This window comes from Nerophis lumbriciformis, linkage group LG11 (genome assembly GCF_033978685.3).
Source record: "Nerophis lumbriciformis linkage group LG11, RoL_Nlum_v2.1, whole genome shotgun sequence".
Classification (NCBI taxonomy): domain Eukaryota; kingdom Metazoa; phylum Chordata; class Actinopteri; order Syngnathiformes; family Syngnathidae; genus Nerophis; species Nerophis lumbriciformis.
The window spans coordinates 31,162,645-31,182,647 of NC_084558.2; the positions used below are offsets into that span (position 1 = coordinate 31,162,645).

The following is a 20,003-nucleotide window of genomic DNA, read 5'->3' on the forward strand; positions in this document are numbered from 1 at the left end:
GACATTTTACGTAGTTACCTTTATTTGAGGGTCCAGCCTTAGACTGATACTTTTTTTACTCTTCCCCCTTTCCCAATGTCATCTTTTTCTCACCTTTTTTAAGGAGCGCTGTAAGTGGCTGATCCGTTGGCGGTCCCGTCTTGTCCCCTTGTAAGGTATGTCTGCTCTTAGTGGGACTGTGCCGAAAATGAAATTTTCAGTTCTTATGTGTCTTGTACATGTTAAAGAATGGACAATAATAAAGCATCTTGAAATCTTGAATCTTGATTTGGAAATAAATCGAAAAGTATTGAGAAGTATCTATTAACATTTAAGTAAATTATTGGTATCGGGACAACCCTAGTTAGAACTATATGCTACTTTGTATTAAAAATGGCAACAGCGGAGGATTTTAGCATGCATGTGCATGCAACTAAACGAAAATGACGGACTGTCGCAAAGCTCTTCGGGTTAACCCCTACCACATATGAAGATACCCGCTGACGTAATTGAGGCAAAATATATCAGTAAAGTATTACATTCCAAATGGCTCGTTGTGAGCAAGTTTGGAGGAAGGCAAAATTGTTTTTATAAATGTCTCTGCTCTACGCTGTCTGGGGATCCCAAATACACCAAAACAGGTACCAACAGGTAGGAAGAGTTAGTTTTGCATAATTAGACCCTTTGAAGATTTTTTTCTTTGTGGTCTCCCTGACAGGTAATGGTGGTTCTTTGGTCAAAATGTTGCATAAATTATATTTTACAGACCATATTTTAGCTGCTTTCTGACCTTCTCTTCAGGATGAGCCTTTTTGTGGACGGTCTTATTTACGTACCTCCACTCCAACAACAAGAAGATAGAGAAAAAGAAGGAGCTTATTGACTACACTGTCGGGCTCCAATGACACAGTCACGCAGAGCACTTTGGGTAAAACTTTACCATACATGGAGATATCAGCTGATGTCACCAATGGGAAAAACTTCACAAATGGGGAAAAATATCTCCGCCATGTCTTCATGGTTTGATTTCAAATTTTGGGGCCCTTTGCAGATCTCAAATACACAAAAACATGTGCCAATAGGTAAGAAAAGTTGGTTTTGCATAATAGGCAACTGCAATTTTGTTCACAATCTTGATGAGAGACAAGGAGACAAAAGGTTGTTTTTTTTATTCTAATTTGTAATAATCGACTTGTTCTAGAGCAGTGAACAATACAGGTAATGGGAACAATCCATGCTGCCCCTAAATCACTTTGAAAAAGCATCTAAAAAATGCCAACAATACTTTATTTATGTTCCGTAACCTGCATTATAACCAAGTTGTAGAAACAATGTCACTGTAAGAGCGAACACTGAGGAACTCTTTTTCTAGTGTACTAACACATCGTCTTGTGTCAGCAACTGAATGGCTTTTGAGTTTGTAATATACAACATATTGTGATAGGACACCAGTATGTACCGACTGAAAAACATGACAAATGATATTACAGTATCTGTAAAGTATTAGCCCACATATGTTTTTTGTACACATCTAGCTTGACAGTGTATGTACTGTAGTTGTAATAACAAGCATGATGTGCATCATCCATCCATCCATCCATTTGCTACCGCTTAATCCCTTCAGGGTTGCAGGGGGCGCTGGAGCCTATCTCAGCTACAATCGGGCGGAAGGCAGGGTACACCCTGGACAAGTCGCCACATCATGTATCAAGATTAATACAATAATGACTCACTCGATGGTTTGATACAGCTGGCCGGGGAAGTTTTTTTTCCCAGTTGATTTTGGGTAAGCACACCATTGGCTCCAAGTTCCCCAATTGCTTCCTTGTGCTCCAACATTTTCACCCTCTGTTCGTGCTCGCTTCTATAAGCAGTTCATCCTCCATATATTCAGGTTCAAAGAGATAAGGTTGTGAATCCTCATTTGTCCAAAAATTGTTGTCTTCGTTGTCAGTTACCAAGTCATGATTAGAACACACAACACGTTTGTTTCTGTGAGTAGGAACCCACATTTGTTGCTGGAAGTCAGAAGCGTGCTGCTATGGCAATTGAAATAAATGCGCTGAGGAAATAAGTTCTAGTATTGCTTAAAATGACCAATATACAGGGGGAACATGCGCTCTTCGTGTCGTTCTCGCCAGTAAATTGGGTATCAAAGTGTCCCAACATGTCGGAATACCTACTCAGACATCTCATGTCATGTGAGATGCATGATTTATCATCTATCTCTGTAAACATAGGGAGACACGGAAGTGATTACGATGCCTCACTTACCTATCAAGGAGAAAATTAGCAAATTTGCCTTCAGATGAAAAAATCTTCTCCGCCTTCAATCATCTCCATCTTTCAAAGGCATCCAATACAAATTCTCGTTTTGTTCCTGGCTTTGTCATGACTAAGTTGAGAATCGTAAGGACGCCTTTTAGATTTACTAAGGTCTGACATGTTTAGTAACTTTACCAGTGGCAGTAGCTAGACGAAGATGGCGGTGCGTAACTGGCAACCTGGATGTGACACACTCACTGACTTTCTAATCGATCAAACGGTAGAGGGCGGCACATCGAAATGAAAACAATAACAGGATTTCGGGGCTGCAAATCTAATTTTGAAATGAGCATATCCCGTCTGAACTACTTTATCAATTATAGAGATATTCGAAAAGAAGATGATTTATTAATGCCTTTTGACATATCAGGGCCATTTAATGATGACTTGACATTCAATTATTACATATGGCCCCTTTAAGTTTAATATGAAGACACCTGCATGGCCAGATTGCTTATTGAAATAGAACTCTAGCGGGACAAATTGAAAATGCCGACACTGCATTTGGCACATGGGCTGGGGGTTTGGACACCCCTGATTTACTAAAATGCCTTTCATTTTGCAGTTTCTTGCGTTTGAGTCATTCCAGACTTATGTATTCGCTGGTGATGTGATCCACAGCCTTGCGAACAGAATTAAGTGTCAGTGTGCATATGTTCCTGTTGTCTGGATTGCGACTCAGAAAAGGTGTTACACATTGTAGTTGTGTGCTGCCGCTTCAACACATCGCACACAAGTAGGAGCACGATAGCATGAAAATGCTGAAAAAAGATCAAGTGTCTCCGCTGCAAAAGCCCCGTATACACGCCAAATCCTCATTAGAATAAGGTGGTGCACCATAGGCGCCAATCTACTTTTCTGCCAGTGGGTGCTCAGTGTGTATGTATTATTGTTGTCCCGATACCAATATTTTGGTACCGGGACCAAAAGTTTTTCGGTACTTTTCGGTACTTTTCTAAATAAAGGGGACCACAAAAAATGTCATTATTGGCTTTATTTTAACAAAAAAATCTTAGGCTATAATAAACATATTTTTCCTATTGCAATTTTGTCCTAAATAAAATAGTGAACATACAAGACAACTTGTCTTTTAGTAGTAAGTAAGCAAAAAAAGGCTCCTAATTTAGCTGCTGACGTATGCAGTAACATATTGTGTTATTTATCATTCTATTATTTTGTCAAAATTATTAAGGACAAGAGGTAGAAAATTAATTATTAATCCACTTGTTCATTTACTGTTAATATCGGGTTATTTTCTGTTTCAACATGTTCTATCTCCACTTCTGTTAAAATGTAATAATCACTTATTCTTCTGTTGTTTAGATGCTTTACATTAGTTTTGGATGATACCACAAATTTGGGTATCAATCCGATACCAAGCCGATACAGGATCATACATTGGTCATATTCAAAGTCCTCATGTGTCCAGGGACATATTTCCTGAGTTTATATAGACAATATAAATTAAAAAAAACTAAAGAAGATTTTGTGATGTTAAAAAATATTGATGTAATCATAGTAGTATCGACTAGATACGCTCCTGTACTTGGTATCATTTCAGTGGATGTTAGGTGAAGATCCACCAATGGCGTTTGTTTATATTGTAGCGTCCCGGAAGAGTTGGTGCAACAGGGAATTCTGGGAATTTGTTCTGTAGTGTTTATGTTGTGTTGCGGTGCAAATATTCTTCCAAAATTTTGTTTAGTGTGGTTTCATTATATGGCACATGTTTATGACAGTGTTGGCATTGTTCATACTGCCACTCTTAGTGTGACATGTATGGCTGTTGACTAAGTATGCCCTTCATTCGCTCAGGTACAGTGTGTTCAAAGTCAAGATGAATGTATAGTTAGTAGGGATGTCCGATAATGGCTTTTTGCCAATATCCGATATTCCGATATTGTCCAACTCTTTAATTACTGATACCGATATCATCCGATACCGATATCAACCGATATATGCAGTCGTGGAATTAACCCATTATAATGCCTAATTTGGATAACCAGGTATGGTGAAGATAAGGTACTTTTTAAAAAAATTAATGAAATAAGATAAATACATTTTAAAAAATTCTTGAATAAAAAATAAAGTAAAACAGTTACATAGAAACTAGTAATTAATGAAAATTAGTCAAATTAACTGTTAAACGTTAGTACTATTAGTGGACCAGCAACACGCACAATCATGTGTGCTTACGGACTGTATCCCTTGCAGACTGTATTTATATATATTGATATATAATGTAGGAACCAGAATATTAATAACAGAAAGAAACAACCCTTTTGTGTGAATGAGTGTAAATGGGGGAGGGAGGTTTTTTGGATTGGTGCACTAATTTCAAGTGCATCTTGTGTTTTTTATGTTAATTTAATAATAAAAAAACAAAAACAAAAAAAACCGATATTGATAATAAAAAACCGATACCGATCATTTCCGATATTACATTTTAACGCATTTATCGGCCAATATTATCGGACATCTCTAATAATTAGTTTGATATTGGGCACAATGAAATCTTGATTAGGCTTTTGTTAATTATAGACTACATGATTTATGACTGTTAATGACCAAAAACGAACCAAACTCTCCACACGACTCACAACAAGATTTTTCAAAAATTATTTTATTGATTGAAAGTTGCCATCAATCCCACGCGCATTGTCCGTGGGTGATAGGGCCCTGAAGCACCCAAGGGTACGACACCTATGGTCTGCACCACTTTTCAAATGCACACACAGTGTTTGTAAATCACACGCTCACTCATAGTACATGCTATTTTATTCTTTGCACATGCTGGTTCATGCGTGGTATTTGGATCTTAGAAAATCAGGCCCCTTTGTGTTGGTGACAAATGACTGAAATTATCTACCAACACATGGCATTAATAATGTATTTTTTTAAATGTAACGTTGTGGTTTTGTAATAAGTCGAAGGTCAACAAAAGGATCTGCGTGGGTACATATGGCCCCCCGGCCGACCTTTGGACACCTGCTGTGCTGAGCGCGTCTGCTGGTCTTCATGCGAAGAAGGTCGGCGGCGGGCTTTGTTCCTCACATCGGCGGCACCTCGTTGAGTCATGAAATGGATATTTTGTGGCAATATCAGTTTAGGATGATATTATTAGGGGATTCGACGGTGGGGAAGTCGTCGCTGCTGAAGCGTTTCACCGATGGCGTTTACAGTGACGTCGCCGATCCCACCGTCGGCGTGGATTTTTATGCCCGTTCGCTTGACATCGAACCGGGGGTGAAAATCAAGCTGCAGCTTTGGGACACAGCAGGCCAGGAACGATTCCGGTAGGAAAGCTTTTGGCATATTTATCAATCATCATTCGGCGTCTTTTGGAGGAGTCGCGCATTCACTGCGGTCATGTGTGTGTGCATGTTTTAATAAAGCAACGCACTGTTTATATTAATCCATCCATCCATCCATTTATTTAAAAACAAAAACAAAAATATAGGCCTATTTGTCATATTGTGTGAACTGTGCAGACAACAAGACTGCAATCGTCGCGTTTAGCAGATTGTGTCATCATACAACAAGGCCACACATTGGCCGTGTTTTTTCCTGCTGACAATGTCTTTTTAATCGATGCCTTTTTATGATTATTATTATTTGCATGGTTTCCTTTATTTTGCTTATTGCCGTGTCATTGACAGCTCTTATGGCATTTTACAGGCAAAGGTGTCCAAAGTGCGGCCCAGGGGGCCATCTCCGGCCCACAACTTGTTTTTTATTGACATTATCTCAAATTAAATCGATTACTAATGAGATATATTATTAGATATTACACTATTTTGTCAGTTAGAACGCTAAGATGCGGATGTTTACTTCCGGTAGCTAGCATCTATTGACGTACTTTGGAATGTTTTTAGTTTTTAATGTACATAATATTAAAAAGGTACACATTATGGCCACTTACCTGAATTTTACACATTTCCCGCAACATGGTGACAATGTGCCTCCCCATCTTCTTGGGTATTTAAAGGAGCCATATGGAAAAATCTGGCCAGAAATGGTACGGCAATCACGGTCAAAATTCTGTAGTCCCCTCCCCCTCTCCCTGATTGAGCTTGCCAGATACGCAGCCGAATCCAGCTCGATCGACTGGGCAACTCCAAGGAACTTCAAACTTCCCCCTGCCTCATACTAGGGGTTGAGGTGCTAGGACCATAATAAGTGAATAGACAAGTGTTTTGTTAATAACAAATCTCTAACCAACACATTTTACACAGAAATTAGGCTATTTTTAGGAGAAAGTATGTCATGCCTGTGTACAATATCACAACAAATGGCAATCCCTATGGTTATTGTCAGTATCATCAGAAAACAAAGACTAAAACAAACTACAACCAACGCTAACAATGGTTATACTGGTGAAAATAAGTAGAGCATGCTTAGCAGCCTAATGTACGCCCAAAACTAAAGAGGAGACATTTTACCAAGGTATACCTGCAGACTACTGTTTCAAACATTTCAGATTGCCATATAACTTGGTACATGTAGTCCACAATATGCAAACACGAATGAGGAATGATTTTATCATGTAAGTTGGCTGTCTCCATACGTTTAGCCGTGCTTATGTAGGAACCCATTTCCTCAGCGTATCAGCATATTGAGAAGGAAATAGGCACTGACACTACCCATATCCACATAGGTTTTATTTGTCGAAATGATATGTTGCCCAGTCAGTTGGATTACACATGGACATACAGGCTAACCGGCATGTATTTCCACCGAATAGCCTATATGTCGATGTGTCATGGACCGGGCTAGCATGCTAAGCATTCGTTGCACAAACAATTAGCTTTTAATGTACAAAATTTATCAAAACACTTTTATTTTCTAGTGTTCCAATGCTGCGTTTCATTTACCTCCGAAGTTGGAAATCGAAGCTAGGAATGACATCAACGCTTAATTATGAGCATTCCAGTTATGAAGTCGAAAATCAAGATGGCCACATCCACGAAGGCTAATATTGCGCTTTGAATATTAATTGATATTTTCTAATTATTGTGATAAAAATGTTATCATTAAATTATAAAATATTTGATTATGAACATCAGAATGGCTGATACTTCCCCTGTAACTACTTGGTGTTGGATCGATTACCAAATTTGTATTATCGCCCAAATCCTATGAAAAGTAGCAAAACATCAATCAATCAATCAATCAAAGGTTATTTATATAGCCCTAAATCACAAGTGTCTCAAAGGGCTGCACAAGCTACTACATCCTCAGCTCAGATCCCACATCAGGGCAAGAAAAAACTCAACCCAATGGAAAACAATGAGAAACCTTATTTCAGCAAGACAATGCCAAGCCACGTGTTACATCAACGTGGCTTCATAGTAAAAGAGTGCGGGTGCCAGACTGGCCTGCCTGTAGTCCAGACCTGTCTCCCATTGAAAATGTGTGGCGCATTATGAAGCCTAAAATACCACAACGGAGACCCCCGGACTGTTGAACAACTTAAGCTGTACATCAAGCAAGAATGGGAAAGAATTCCACCTGAGAAGCTTAAAAATGTGTCTCCTCAGTTCCCAAACGTTTACTGAGTGTTGTTAAAAGGAAAGGCCATGTAACACAGTGGTGAACATGCCCTTTCCCAACTACTTCGGCACGTGTTGCAGCCATGAAATTCTAAGTTAATTATTATTTGCAAAAAATATATAAAGTTTATGAGTTTGAACTTTAAATATCTTGTCTTTGTAGTGCATTCAATTGAATATGGGTTGAAAAGGATTTGCAAATCATTGTATTCCATTTATATTTACATCTAACACAATTTCCCAACTCATATGGAAACGGGGTTTGTAGTTAATAGTGTGAGAGTCCAGTCCATAGTGGGGCCAGCAGGGGAGTGGAGACAAGTCAGCAACGCAGAGACGTCCTCAACTGATGCACAGATGAGTGGTCCACCCCGGGTCCCGACTTTGAACAGCTAGCGAATCATCTGCGGTCACCTAATAACCTCTCCACGCAGGAGAGGGGGGCAGAGCAGAAAAGAGACGGCAGATCAACTGGTCTAAATGGGGAGTCTATTTAAAGGCTAACGTATACAAATGAGTTTTAAGATGGGACTTAAATGCTTCTACTGAGGTAGCATCTCTAACTGTTACCGGGAGGGCATTCCAGAGTACTGGAGTCCGAATAGAAAACACTCTATAGCCCGCAGACTTTTTTGGGGGTCTGGGAATCACTAATAAGCAGGAGTTCTTTGAACGCAGATTTCATCAGAAGAATAAGTACTTGGTACAATTTAACAGAAGAGTAAATAGAACCGTGTTACAGCACAAAGTACCCAGCAGCCACAAAACATTGCTACAACGTTGATTATACATACATGTGCTTTAAAACTGACTTTAAAACAATGTTGCAAAATAGTTGTATTTGTAAATTGAGACAACCTTGATGCCCACCGTTGGATCCACGTTGTTGGTTGTGAAAATTACCAAATTTCAATGGTCAAACAAACCTTTACAACCTGACATTGAATAAATGTTGTCAAAAAGCATATTGTTTTCACGTTGTATTTGTGTTGTAGAATATTGATTAAGAAATGACCAAATTTCAATGGTCACATCAATGTCAGAAAACAACAATGATTAAACGTCACCAAAATGCATGTTGTTTCAACGTTATGTTTGACTTGCTCAACGTCACAACCTAATTCAACAAGTTCTCAACATTGTTTTAATGTCTTGTGCCTGCTGGGTAACCCCTAATAGTAAATGTTTTGGTAGATTATTGATACAATATGGGATTGAAACAAGATTTTACCGCATAGATCAGCAGCTAAATTAGGAGCCTTTGTAACCCATTTTGAAATCATCACATTTTTTTCTGTTTTTCTATTATCGTTTATACATCATAAAATATATATTGTGACATATATCGTTATCGCAAGAGGCTCCAATATATTTGGCAATATAGATTTTCGTCCATATCGCCCATCCCTAACCTATGTCCAACAATTCAACTTCTACAGCTGATTTAGTGTGACAAAAACTAGTAGCTCGATTACTGTTTACAACTAGAGCAGCCATCTTTGAAAGCCAACTTGAGGAACTCGCAAATTCCGACTTCCCAGCCCAAATGGAAAGTAGTGCTACACTAATCTAGGTTTGGAGCCCAACACAGACACAAGAGTCATGTTAACTTGAGGATATACAAAACTACATTTATTTATTCATGGCCAAAGAGAAAGTGCAAACAAAAAATTACAGACAGAGCTCGGAACTAAAGTCAAGCAAAAGAGCATATATTACGGTGTAAGACTAGAGATGGAGCAACCAGGCAGTCCAGGAAGATGCTGGAGAAACAGTATTAAAAAGTAACAAAAAAAACTATTATTTGTAACAGAGGGTGAAAAAAGTTAGTAAGTGGCAAGAAAACAAGAAAAACACGGAATTTAGGGGTGGTAAAAATGATCAATTCTTAGATACATCACGATTGGGATGTGGACAATTCTGAATTGATGGACAAACAAATATTGATTATCTAAGTATGTTAAATAAAGTAATACAAACACAGCAGGAAGAGAGGAGAAGTTATGCTAACCGCTAAGCTTGCTTGAATGTGAAGTAGTGAAACAACAATAAAATGAATGTTTTGTACACTTCAACAGAAGTCTAACTTGGACCGCGTTACAACAGAGAGTAACCAGCTAAGAAAGGAAATAAGCAGGGCGGTAATAAGCATGGGCGGAAAAGCTATGTTGGTAGAGTTGGCTGCCAGCAAGTTGAGGGTTTCAGGTTCGATTCCAGCTTCTGCCATCCTCGTCATTGCCGTTGTGTTTTTGGGCAAGACACTTCACCCACCTGCTACCAGTGCCACCCACACTGGTTTAAAGGCCTACTGAAATGCGATTTTCTTATTTAAACGGGGATAGCAGGTCCATTCTATGTGTCATACTTGATCATTTTGCGATATTGCCATAGTTTTGCTGAAAGGATTTAATAGAGAACATGGACGATAAAGTTTGCAACTTTTGGTCGCTGATAAAAAAGCCTTGCTTGTACCGGAAGTAGAAGACGATATGCGCGTGACGTCACAGGTTGTGGAGCTCCTCACATCTGCACATTGTTTACAATCATGGCCCATTAATTTGAGCGAGGATGAAAGATTCGTGGATGAGAAAAGTGAGAGTGAAGGACTAGAGGGCAGTGGGAGCGATTCAGATAGGGAAGATGCTGTGAGAGGCGGGTGGGACCTAATATTTAGCTGGGAATGACTAAAACAGTAAATAAACACAAGACATATATACATACTTGCCAACCTTGAGACCTCCGATTTCGGGGGTGGGGCGGGGGCGTGGTCGGGGGTGGGCGGAGGCGTGGTTGGGGGCGTGGTTAAGATATATATATATAAGAAATACTTGACTTTCAGTGAATCCTAGCAATATATATATTTTATTACATATGTATATATATATATATATATATATATATATATATATATATATATATATATATATATATATATATATATATAAAATAAATACTTGAATTTCAGTGTTCATTTATTTACACATATACACACACATAACACTCAACTCATTGTTGAGTTAAGGGTTGAATTGTCCATCCTTGTTCTATTCTCTGTCACTATTTCAGAACACACACATTATACAAATATACATTATAAAATCAATAAGAAAACGGGAGCTCTAATTTGGGAGTCTGAATTAGGATCAGAAGTTCCTATATAAACATTGCGCACTCACGTCGCCTTTTTGTATTGATTACTGCAGCTGTGCACTGGATTCGTTCACAAATACAAACTACAATTCACAAACACTTTAGAGTTAGGCTCCACCATCAGAATGTGTACTTAAACTTATAAAGATCACATGGATATTATTCAGTGAGTTGATTCACCAAAACTAACCTGTTATACAGGAGGAAAAAGCACACAGGACGTTTCAATTGTTCACAAACTGGTCGCGCTCATCAGAATGACAAGACACTTCCGGTCTGCAGGTGATAGCATTCAATTGGGAAGAAACGCCCTACTGCCCCCTGCTGACCAATGTGAATACTGATAAATGTGTAATGACAGCTCCAAAAACGAATTCAAACCACAAAATAAAATAAATAAATCAACACAAAAATGTGACACATTATGGGTGGGTCACATATGCATGTACAGTAGATGGCAGTATTGTCCTGTTTAAAAGTGTCACAACATTGCTGTTTACGGCAGACGAACTGCTTTACGGTAGGTAGACGAAAACTTGACTGCTGTTGTTGTGTGTTGTTACCGCGCTGGGAGGACGTTAATGAAACTGCCTAACAATAAACCCACTAAGAAACCAAGAACTCGCCCTCGATCATTAGCTGTTTATATTATGGGAAAGCGGACGTGTGAACAGGCTGTCAACACGTCACTCAGGTCCGTCCGCATGGAGCTGGAGGGGGCGTGGCCTCCAGCTCCGCCTGAATTTCGGGAGAAAATTTGTCCCGGGAGGTTTTCGGGAGAGGCGCTGAATTTCGGGAGTCTCCCGGAAAATCCGGGAGAGTTGGCAAGTATGCATATATATACTCTATTAGCCACAACACAACCAGGCTTGTATTTAATATGCCACAAATTAATCCCGCATAACAAACACCTCCCCCCTCCCATCCATATAACCCGCCAATACAACTCAAACACCTACACAACACACTCAATCCCACAGCCCAAAGCACCGTTCACCTCCCCAAAGTTCATACAGCACATATATTTCCCCAAAGTCCCCAAAGTTACGTACGTGACATGCACTTAGCGGCACGCACGTACGGGCAAGCGATCAAATGTTTGGAAGCGTACTCACGGTACCGTGTCTGCGTATCCAACTCAAAGTCCTCCTGGTAAGAGTCTCTGTTGTCCCAGTGCTCCACAGGCCAATGGTAAAGCTTGATTGTCATCTTTCGGGAATGTAAACAATGACACACCAGCTGTGTTATCCGGCACAACAGTCAGGGGATGCATTCTATGGCGGGGGTGCGTTATCCGGCACAACACCTGCCGCAATACACCGCTTCCCACCTACAGCTTTCTTCTTTGCTGTCTCCATTGTTCATTGAACAAATTGCAAAAGATTCACCAACACAGATGTCCAGAATACTGTGGAATTTTGCGATGAATACAGACGACTTAATAGCTGGCCACCACGCTGTCCCAAAATGTCCTCTACAATCTGTGACGTCACTCGCAGGCGTCATCATACCGAGACGTTTTCAGCAGGATATTTTGCGCGAAATTTAAAATTGCACTTTAGTAAGCTAACCCGGCCGTATTGGCATGTGTTGCAATGTTAAGATTTCATCATTGATATATAAACTATCAGACTGCGTGGTCGGTAGTAGTGAGTTTCAGTAGGCCTTTAAAATTTTTACTTAGATATTGGGTTTCACAATGTAAAGCGCTTTGAGTCACTAGAGAAAAGCGCTATATAAATATAATTCACTTCACTAAGCAGGTAGATTAATAAATCAGGAAACTAGTATCAGGAGAACAATATCCACACAGTGCGACAACAAGGTATGCCATAGATATGAATGGTTACACACCTCTTGAGCTGTGTGCTTATGGTGACCAAGAGCGAACTGTCATTCAAGTGACATTCTGTAGTTTTAGAAAGCACAAAAACTAAAACAACAAGGACTGCTACAGTGCGCAAATATTTTGTTCTATACTGAAAATCAAGTACATCTATCTGTGCGCAATCCCATGTGAAAACCAGAAATTATGCAACATGTTACCGCATACGCCAAAAGAGGAGTCTTTCATACTTAACCCGGCTGATCCATCCCCTGCTTCCGTCCTGTCCTGGGCTCAATCCTGCGTCCTCCGAATGACAGTGTGAGAGTGCTAGGCATCGAGCTAAAAGTTTTAGCTGCCAACTCAGCACAAGCTCTTAAGATGTCAGGGAAGCCCCACTGGCTGGCCTCCGTCACAAATACATTAAAGATGTATCAATAATCGATCTATAATAGAACCATAGTCCCTGAATTGTAATCAGATCGTGAGCTGTCCAAAGATTCCCACCCCTATGGAATAGTGGTACAGAATAGAAAAACTCAGGTCTACACTGGGAAAACTATAAGAAATAATATGATTAGAGTATCGTATTTTTCGGACTATAAGTCGCAGTTTTTTTCATAGTTTGGCCGGGCTCCAGTGCGATTTATATATGTTTTTTTCCTTCTTTATTATGCATTTTCGGCAGGTGCGACTTATACTCTGGTGTGACTTATACTCCGAAAAATACGGTATATGTTTTAAAATTGGATTTGTTTAAACGTATATGTACTTTATATGTATATGTTAATGTATTCACAGCATATGAAGCTTGTTGTTGTGTAAAACAATGTATAAAGTACAGGGTTTAATGCGTGTAAAAAAGTAGCATCTAATAGTTCGTAAATTACAGTAAATGCACGCCTATTACACATTAAATGATAACATATATTGGTACTCACCACTAATGAATAATAACGATGATCAATGATTGATAGAACTGATTGGATCACTGTCTAGCCTTTCAGCGTTGATCCACAGGTTTTTCTCCAATACCTGCTTTTTGCCAACTTCTGAGTTTCCTTTGTCATGTACTTCAAGATCAGCATTATCTCCCGTAAGAGTACCTGGTTCTCTTGCATGTCCTCCTCTGTATCTGCCCATTTCTAGCTCCTCAGCTCCTTTTCTAACATTCAGCTGTTAACAATGATTTGCTTCCGAGCTTGTTTTTGTGACGCACACTAGACCATGCCCAAGCCCAGGGTTCGGCAACCCAAAATGTTGAAAGACCCATATTGGACCAAAAATACAAAAAAAAAAAATCTGTCTGTAGTTGCAAAAAATTAAAAGCTTTATATAAGTCTTATAATGAAGGCAACACATGATGTAAGTGTCTATATTAGCTGTATTAGCCTACTATCAAAGGCTGACACAAATCTTCGTTGACGGAAATGTTGTATTTTAATTTTTATTCTACACATTTTTGCAACATTGGAAATCATTAGTAAATTGGAGGCTTCTCACAGGATGAGATAACTTCTGGAAATTACTGGCTCAGAATAGATAGATAGATAGATAGATAGTACTTTATTGATTCCTTCAGGGGAGTTCCCTCAGGAAAATTAAAATGGCCAAAAGAATAGATGTGTGTGTCCAAGTTTAAGGAAACGGCAGGCTGCCTTCTTACCATGAATTGATTTACTTGGACCCCGACTTAAACAAGTTGAAAAACTTATTCGGGTGTTACCATTTAGTGGTCAATTGTACGGAATATATACTATACTGTGCAATCTACTAATAAAAGTTTCAATCAATCAATCAATCAAATGGATTTATTACAATCTTTGCAAGCTCTGTAACATTTGCTGTGGTCTGGAACAACATGGCACACAAACAACTATGAGAAATGCAGCCAATATTACATGCAGATAATGTGTCATGAGACATGCAAATATAAATTAATACACAGAGGACATAAGTAAATGAAATTAAATGAGGTCAAATATACTTACAAAGAAGGCATAGTGATGCAATATGTACATACAGCTAGCCTAAATAGCATGTTAGCATCGATTAGCTTGCTGTCATGCACTGACCAAATATGCCTGATAAGCAGTCCAACAAGTCAATAATATCAACAAAGTGCACCTTTGTGCATTCAGCACAGTATAAAACGTTTGGTGGACAAGATCAGACAAAGAAAGAGTGACATAAAAGGCGTCTTTCTGTGGCAGCGTCAGAGAAAGTTGTACATGTAAACAAACTACGTTGAGTTCATGGACCACCAAAATGCTCCCATCAGTGAAGCATGTTTAATATAAACAGTGGGATTTCTAACAAATAGGAAAGTTTGTGTCATGTTTTTTCTCCAACAGAAAATATGTTAAAACAAATTATTATTATTTTTTTTCATCTTTTTTCATTTTCACACATCTCTGAAAGAGGTCCAGGGAGCCACTAAGGCGGCGCTAAAGAGTCGGGGGTTGCTGACTCTAGGGCGGGGGTCTACAACTTTGGTCGACATCTGTGTTCAGGCCTACCAAGAATTTTAGTGATGTGTCACTTTTTGGAATAACTAAGATGTAATTATTTGTTTACCCACCAGGTCCATTACGACATCATACTATCGTAATTCTGTGGGAGGGCTGCTGGTCTTTGACCTCACCAGTCGCAAAACCTTCGAGCACGTACGGGAGTGGCACCACGAAGTGAGCGAACACATCCTGCCCCACCAAATGGTCTACATTCTCATTGGTCACAAGAGTGACCTGAACAAGGACCGCAGAGTCGGGAGGGATGAAGCGGAGCAGCTGGCGTCTGAGCTGGGAATTCGCTATGTAGAAACATCGGCCAAGTGCAACAGTAACGTTGACCGGGCCTTCGAGCTGTTAACCAGGGACATCTATGAGCTGATGAAGATCGGTGCCATCGTCACTCGAGATGGCTGGGATGGGGTGAAGAGCGGCCTCACTGCCAAGGTCCTCTATCCAGGGAACGATGAAGACGAACAAGCACCAGCGTCTGCTGAAAGGAGCTGCAACTGCTGACTTGTTCCCACAAAAAAAAACGCTTATCTTGTCTCCCAGTGATTTTTGGAAAACAACTTCCACCTCCACTTCATTGTGCGTGAATTCTACTGACGACAAAACCATAGACGCAGCTCACACGTATCTACACGCTCTTTTTCTGTGTGCTGATAAGTTGAGGTAAAACAAGCTAGCATGCGGTGTTGGTCCAGTATGTAGAATTTCACAACTTAAGAAGGGTTAGTTTCTGATACAACTTAAAGTATCAGTGTGTTCCACACCACAACACATATCCCAGGGTTTTTCTTTAACATTTTTGGCATTTGTGTACTTATTTTTACATCTGTCCATGTAGATATCTATATCTAGACATAGATACATATAGATGTACAGTACAGGCCAAAAGTTTGGCCACACCTTACTCATTCAATGCGTTTTCTTTATTTTCACGACTATTTACATTGTAGATTGTCACTGTAGGCATCAAAACTATGAATGAACACATGTGGAGTTATGTACTTATCAAAAAAAAGGTGAAATAACTGAAAACATGTTTTATATTCTAGTTTCTTCAAAATAGCCGCCCTTTGCTCTGATTACTTTTTTGCACACACTTGGCATTCTCTCAATGAGCTTGAAGAGGTAGTCACCTGAAATTATTTTCACTTCACAGGTGTGCTTGACATTCATCGAGAGAATGCCAAGAGTGTGCAAAGCAGTAATCAAAGCAAAGGGTGGCTATTTTGAAGAAACTAGAATATAAAACATGTCTTCAGTTATTCCACTTTTTTTTGTTAAGTACATAACTCCACGTGTTCATTCATAGTTTTGATGCCTTCAGTGACAATCTACAATGTAAATAGTTGTGAAAATAAAGAAAACGCATTGAATGAGGAGAAGGTGTGTCCAAACTTTTGGCCTGTACTGTATAGAGATAGATACTTAGATATACTGTGAGAAAAGTAAGGCAAATTAATTATATCTCGGTGTTTTTTTTACTGTTAACACCACAGCGTACGTCAAGAACAACAACTAGCAAGTCTAATGTGCCAAAGCGGAGGGGGCAGTATTGCCAAATTTGAAATGACAAATTACCGTACTACAACGTTAAAATGATCGTATGTTGAATACAATGATCATACATACCCGACTTGACAGTGCTCAGGTCCATCTGCAACAGTAAAACAATACCACAGACCGTGTATTGAATATCTTATTATGCAATTTTACCTCTAAATAAACTAAAAAAAACTGCCACTACTGGCAGAACAGCTGGCTGTAAAGAGGCACATAAGAAACTGCAGCTTGTATTTATTTGGTAAAGGAATGTGTTTAAAGGTTAACTTGTCCAACATAGCATTTTTTATTTGATTGTTTTTGTTTACGCCTGGCAATGCTGGGAGGGATTGTCATGTGACTTCAAAAGAGGATGACTAATTAGCTCCACATCTTGGGTCGGGACAATGACTGCTGGGTGTCCCGAGGCTTTCGGAAGCACAGTCGTGTGCAACGTTTCCAAATTGATTTGAATTTTTGGGGTGGATATATATTTTTATTTTATTTTGTATTTACGAAAAATAACATCCTAGGATTACGCCCAAATGTTCTGAAATATACATAGAACACGCCATGCATTTGCGACGCATTGATCGATGTAATATAATAACACATGCAGGGATTATTTGCACGTAAACACCTCTGTATGATTAAACAATGTGTGTACCTAATCTATTGACCTAATTTAGACTGCCATTGCTCCACAAGCAGGTCTCAATATTAAAAACTGCTGGTATAAATCCAGGCTAGCTGCTACTACCCTGAAAAGGAAAACTGTTGTAGAAAAGGAACAGTTCTACTATTTCACATTTCTAAATGTTGTACTAAATATGTTTTTATGGCGCACTTTTCACACAGGTGCATTTTATGCTAATACATACTAGTTTGTCACACTGTATCTGTCGTTTTATATTGTTTTAGTAGATATGGTGTCCCGTGATGGATTGATCGGGATGACGCTCATCATAAACTAACTGGACGAATGAAAATACTACAACAGGGGTGTTCAAACTTTGGATGTTGGGGATGCGCTTAAAAAACATTTGGTCAATTAAAGATGATTAAAACAATCCAATGTCTGTCAATATATGCTAAGCTATCTGAAAATAACATCTGAGCTTTGTCTTAAAGGATTAAACTAATCTAGTAAATAAGGAATTCATGTTGAATATCCCTGTATTATACTACTGCAAGTTTGTGTTTGTCATAAGTGTACCATTTTTCTTATTTTTTTGTCATTTCATTGTATTTAACGACTTTCAATAAATGTACACAATATTGCCAAAAGTACACACACACATGATTTGTAATTACTTCTACTGTGGCTGTTACAAATTGAATACTTCCGTCACTACTAGAGATGTCTGATAATGGCTTTTTTGCCGATATCCGATATTGTCCAACTCTTAATTACCGATACCGATATCAACCGATATATACAGTCATGGAATTAACACATTATTATGCCTAATTTGGACAACCAGGTATGGTGAAGATAAGGTCCTTTTTTTTAAATGTAATTAAATAAAATAAGATAAATAAATTAAAAACATTTTCTTGAATAAAAAAGAAAGTAAAACAATATAAAAACAGTTACATTGAAACTAGTAATTAATGAAAATTAGTCAAATTAACTGTTAAAGGTTAGTACTATTAGTGGACCAGCAGCACGCATAATCATGTGTGCTTACGGACTGTATCCCTTGCAGACTGTATTGATCTATATTGATATATCATGTAGGAACCAGAATATTAATAACAGAAAGAAACAACCCTTTTGTGTGAATGAGTGTAAATGGGGGAGGGAGTTTTTTTTGGGTTGGTGCACTAATTGTCAGTGTATCTTGTGTTTTTTATGTTGATTTAATAAAAACAAAAACAAAAAAAACGATACCGATAATAAAAAAAACCATACCGATAATTTCCGATATTACATTTTAAAGCATTTATCGGCCGATATTATCGGACATCTCTAGTCACTACACATCAGTAGTATCAATCAATCAATCAAAGTTTACTTACTGTATACAGCCCTTAATCACAGATGTCTCAAAGGGCTGCACAAGCCACAACGACATCCTCAGATCCCACACCAGGGCAAGAAAAAACTCAACCCAATGGGAACAACGAGAAACCTTGGAAGGGGCCGCAGATGTCCTAGTCTTGCTGCTGAAGACTGATTAGGTTAGCCAGTTGGGTGACTAGGGTGCAGGTAAACCGCTCAACCCTGGTCTTTGGTGGTGACGGCACTCTGGTCAGGCACCTTGTAGGCTTCAAGCCATTTGGTGAAATAGTCCATGGCTACCAGAATGTATTGGTTACCTCTTTCAGTGGTCAGAAAAGGGCACTGGATGTCAACGGTGAAACGCTCCATGGGGGCCCCTTCCTGGTACTGTGGTAAGGGGGCATGCGAGAGCCGGTTTGGCCCCTTCTTCGCAGTGCAGGTGTCACACCGATATACAAACCCCGTTTCCATATGAGTTGGGAAATTGTGTTAGATGTAAATATAAACGGAATACAATGATTTGCAAATCATTTTCAGCCCATATTCAGTTGAATATGCTACAAAGACAACATATTTGATGTTCAAACTGATAAACTTTTTTTTTTTGCAAATAATCATTAACTTTAGAATTTGATGCCAGCAACACGTGACAAAGAAGTTGGGAAAGGTGGCAATAAATACTGATAAAGTTGAGGAATGCTCATCAAACACTTATTTGGAACAACCCACAGGTGTGCAGGCTAATTGGGAACAGGTGGGTGCCATGATTGAGTATAAAAACAGCTTCCCAAAAAATGCTCAGTCTTTCACAAGAAAGAATGGGGCGAGGTACACCCCTTTGTCCACAACTGCGTGAGCAAATAGTCAAACAATTTAAGAACAACGTTTCTCAAAGTGCAATTGCAAGAAATTTAGGGATTTCAACATCTACGGTCCATGATATCATCATAAGGTTCAGAGAATCTGGAGAAATCACTCCACCTAAGCGGCATGGCCGGAAACCAACATTGAATGACCGTGACCTTCGATCCCTCAGATGGCACTGTATCAAAAACTGACATCAATCTCTAAAGGATATCACCACATGGCCTCAGGAACACTTCAGA

General features: G+C 39.0%; 1 protein-coding gene across 1 annotated transcript; it reads left to right on the top strand.

Moving 5' to 3' along the window:
* The first annotated feature begins 5,288 nt into the window (after positions 1 to 5,288).
* Positions 5,289 to 18,188, top strand: rab42a (RAB42, member RAS oncogene family a). The gene is made up of 2 exons (XM_061966823.1): positions 5,289 to 5,600; positions 15,416 to 18,188. The coding sequence occupies exons 1-2, from the start codon at positions 5,323 to 5,325 to the stop codon at positions 15,855 to 15,857; spliced, it is 720 nt and encodes a 239-aa protein (XP_061822807.1). The 5' UTR covers positions 5,289 to 5,322; the 3' UTR covers positions 15,858 to 18,188.
* The last annotated feature ends 1,815 nt before the right edge of the window (positions 18,189 to 20,003 follow it).

Excerpts from the sequence above, each read along its gene's own strand:
- rab42a (XM_061966823.1), top strand. The coding sequence starts at position 5,323 with ATGCGAAGAAGGTCGGCGGCGGGCTTTGTTCCTCACATCGGCGGCACC. Across the intron at positions 5,601-15,415 it reads GCAGGCCAGGAACGATTCCG|GTCCATTACGACATCATACT; the intron begins GTAGGAAAGCTT and ends TTTACCCACCAG.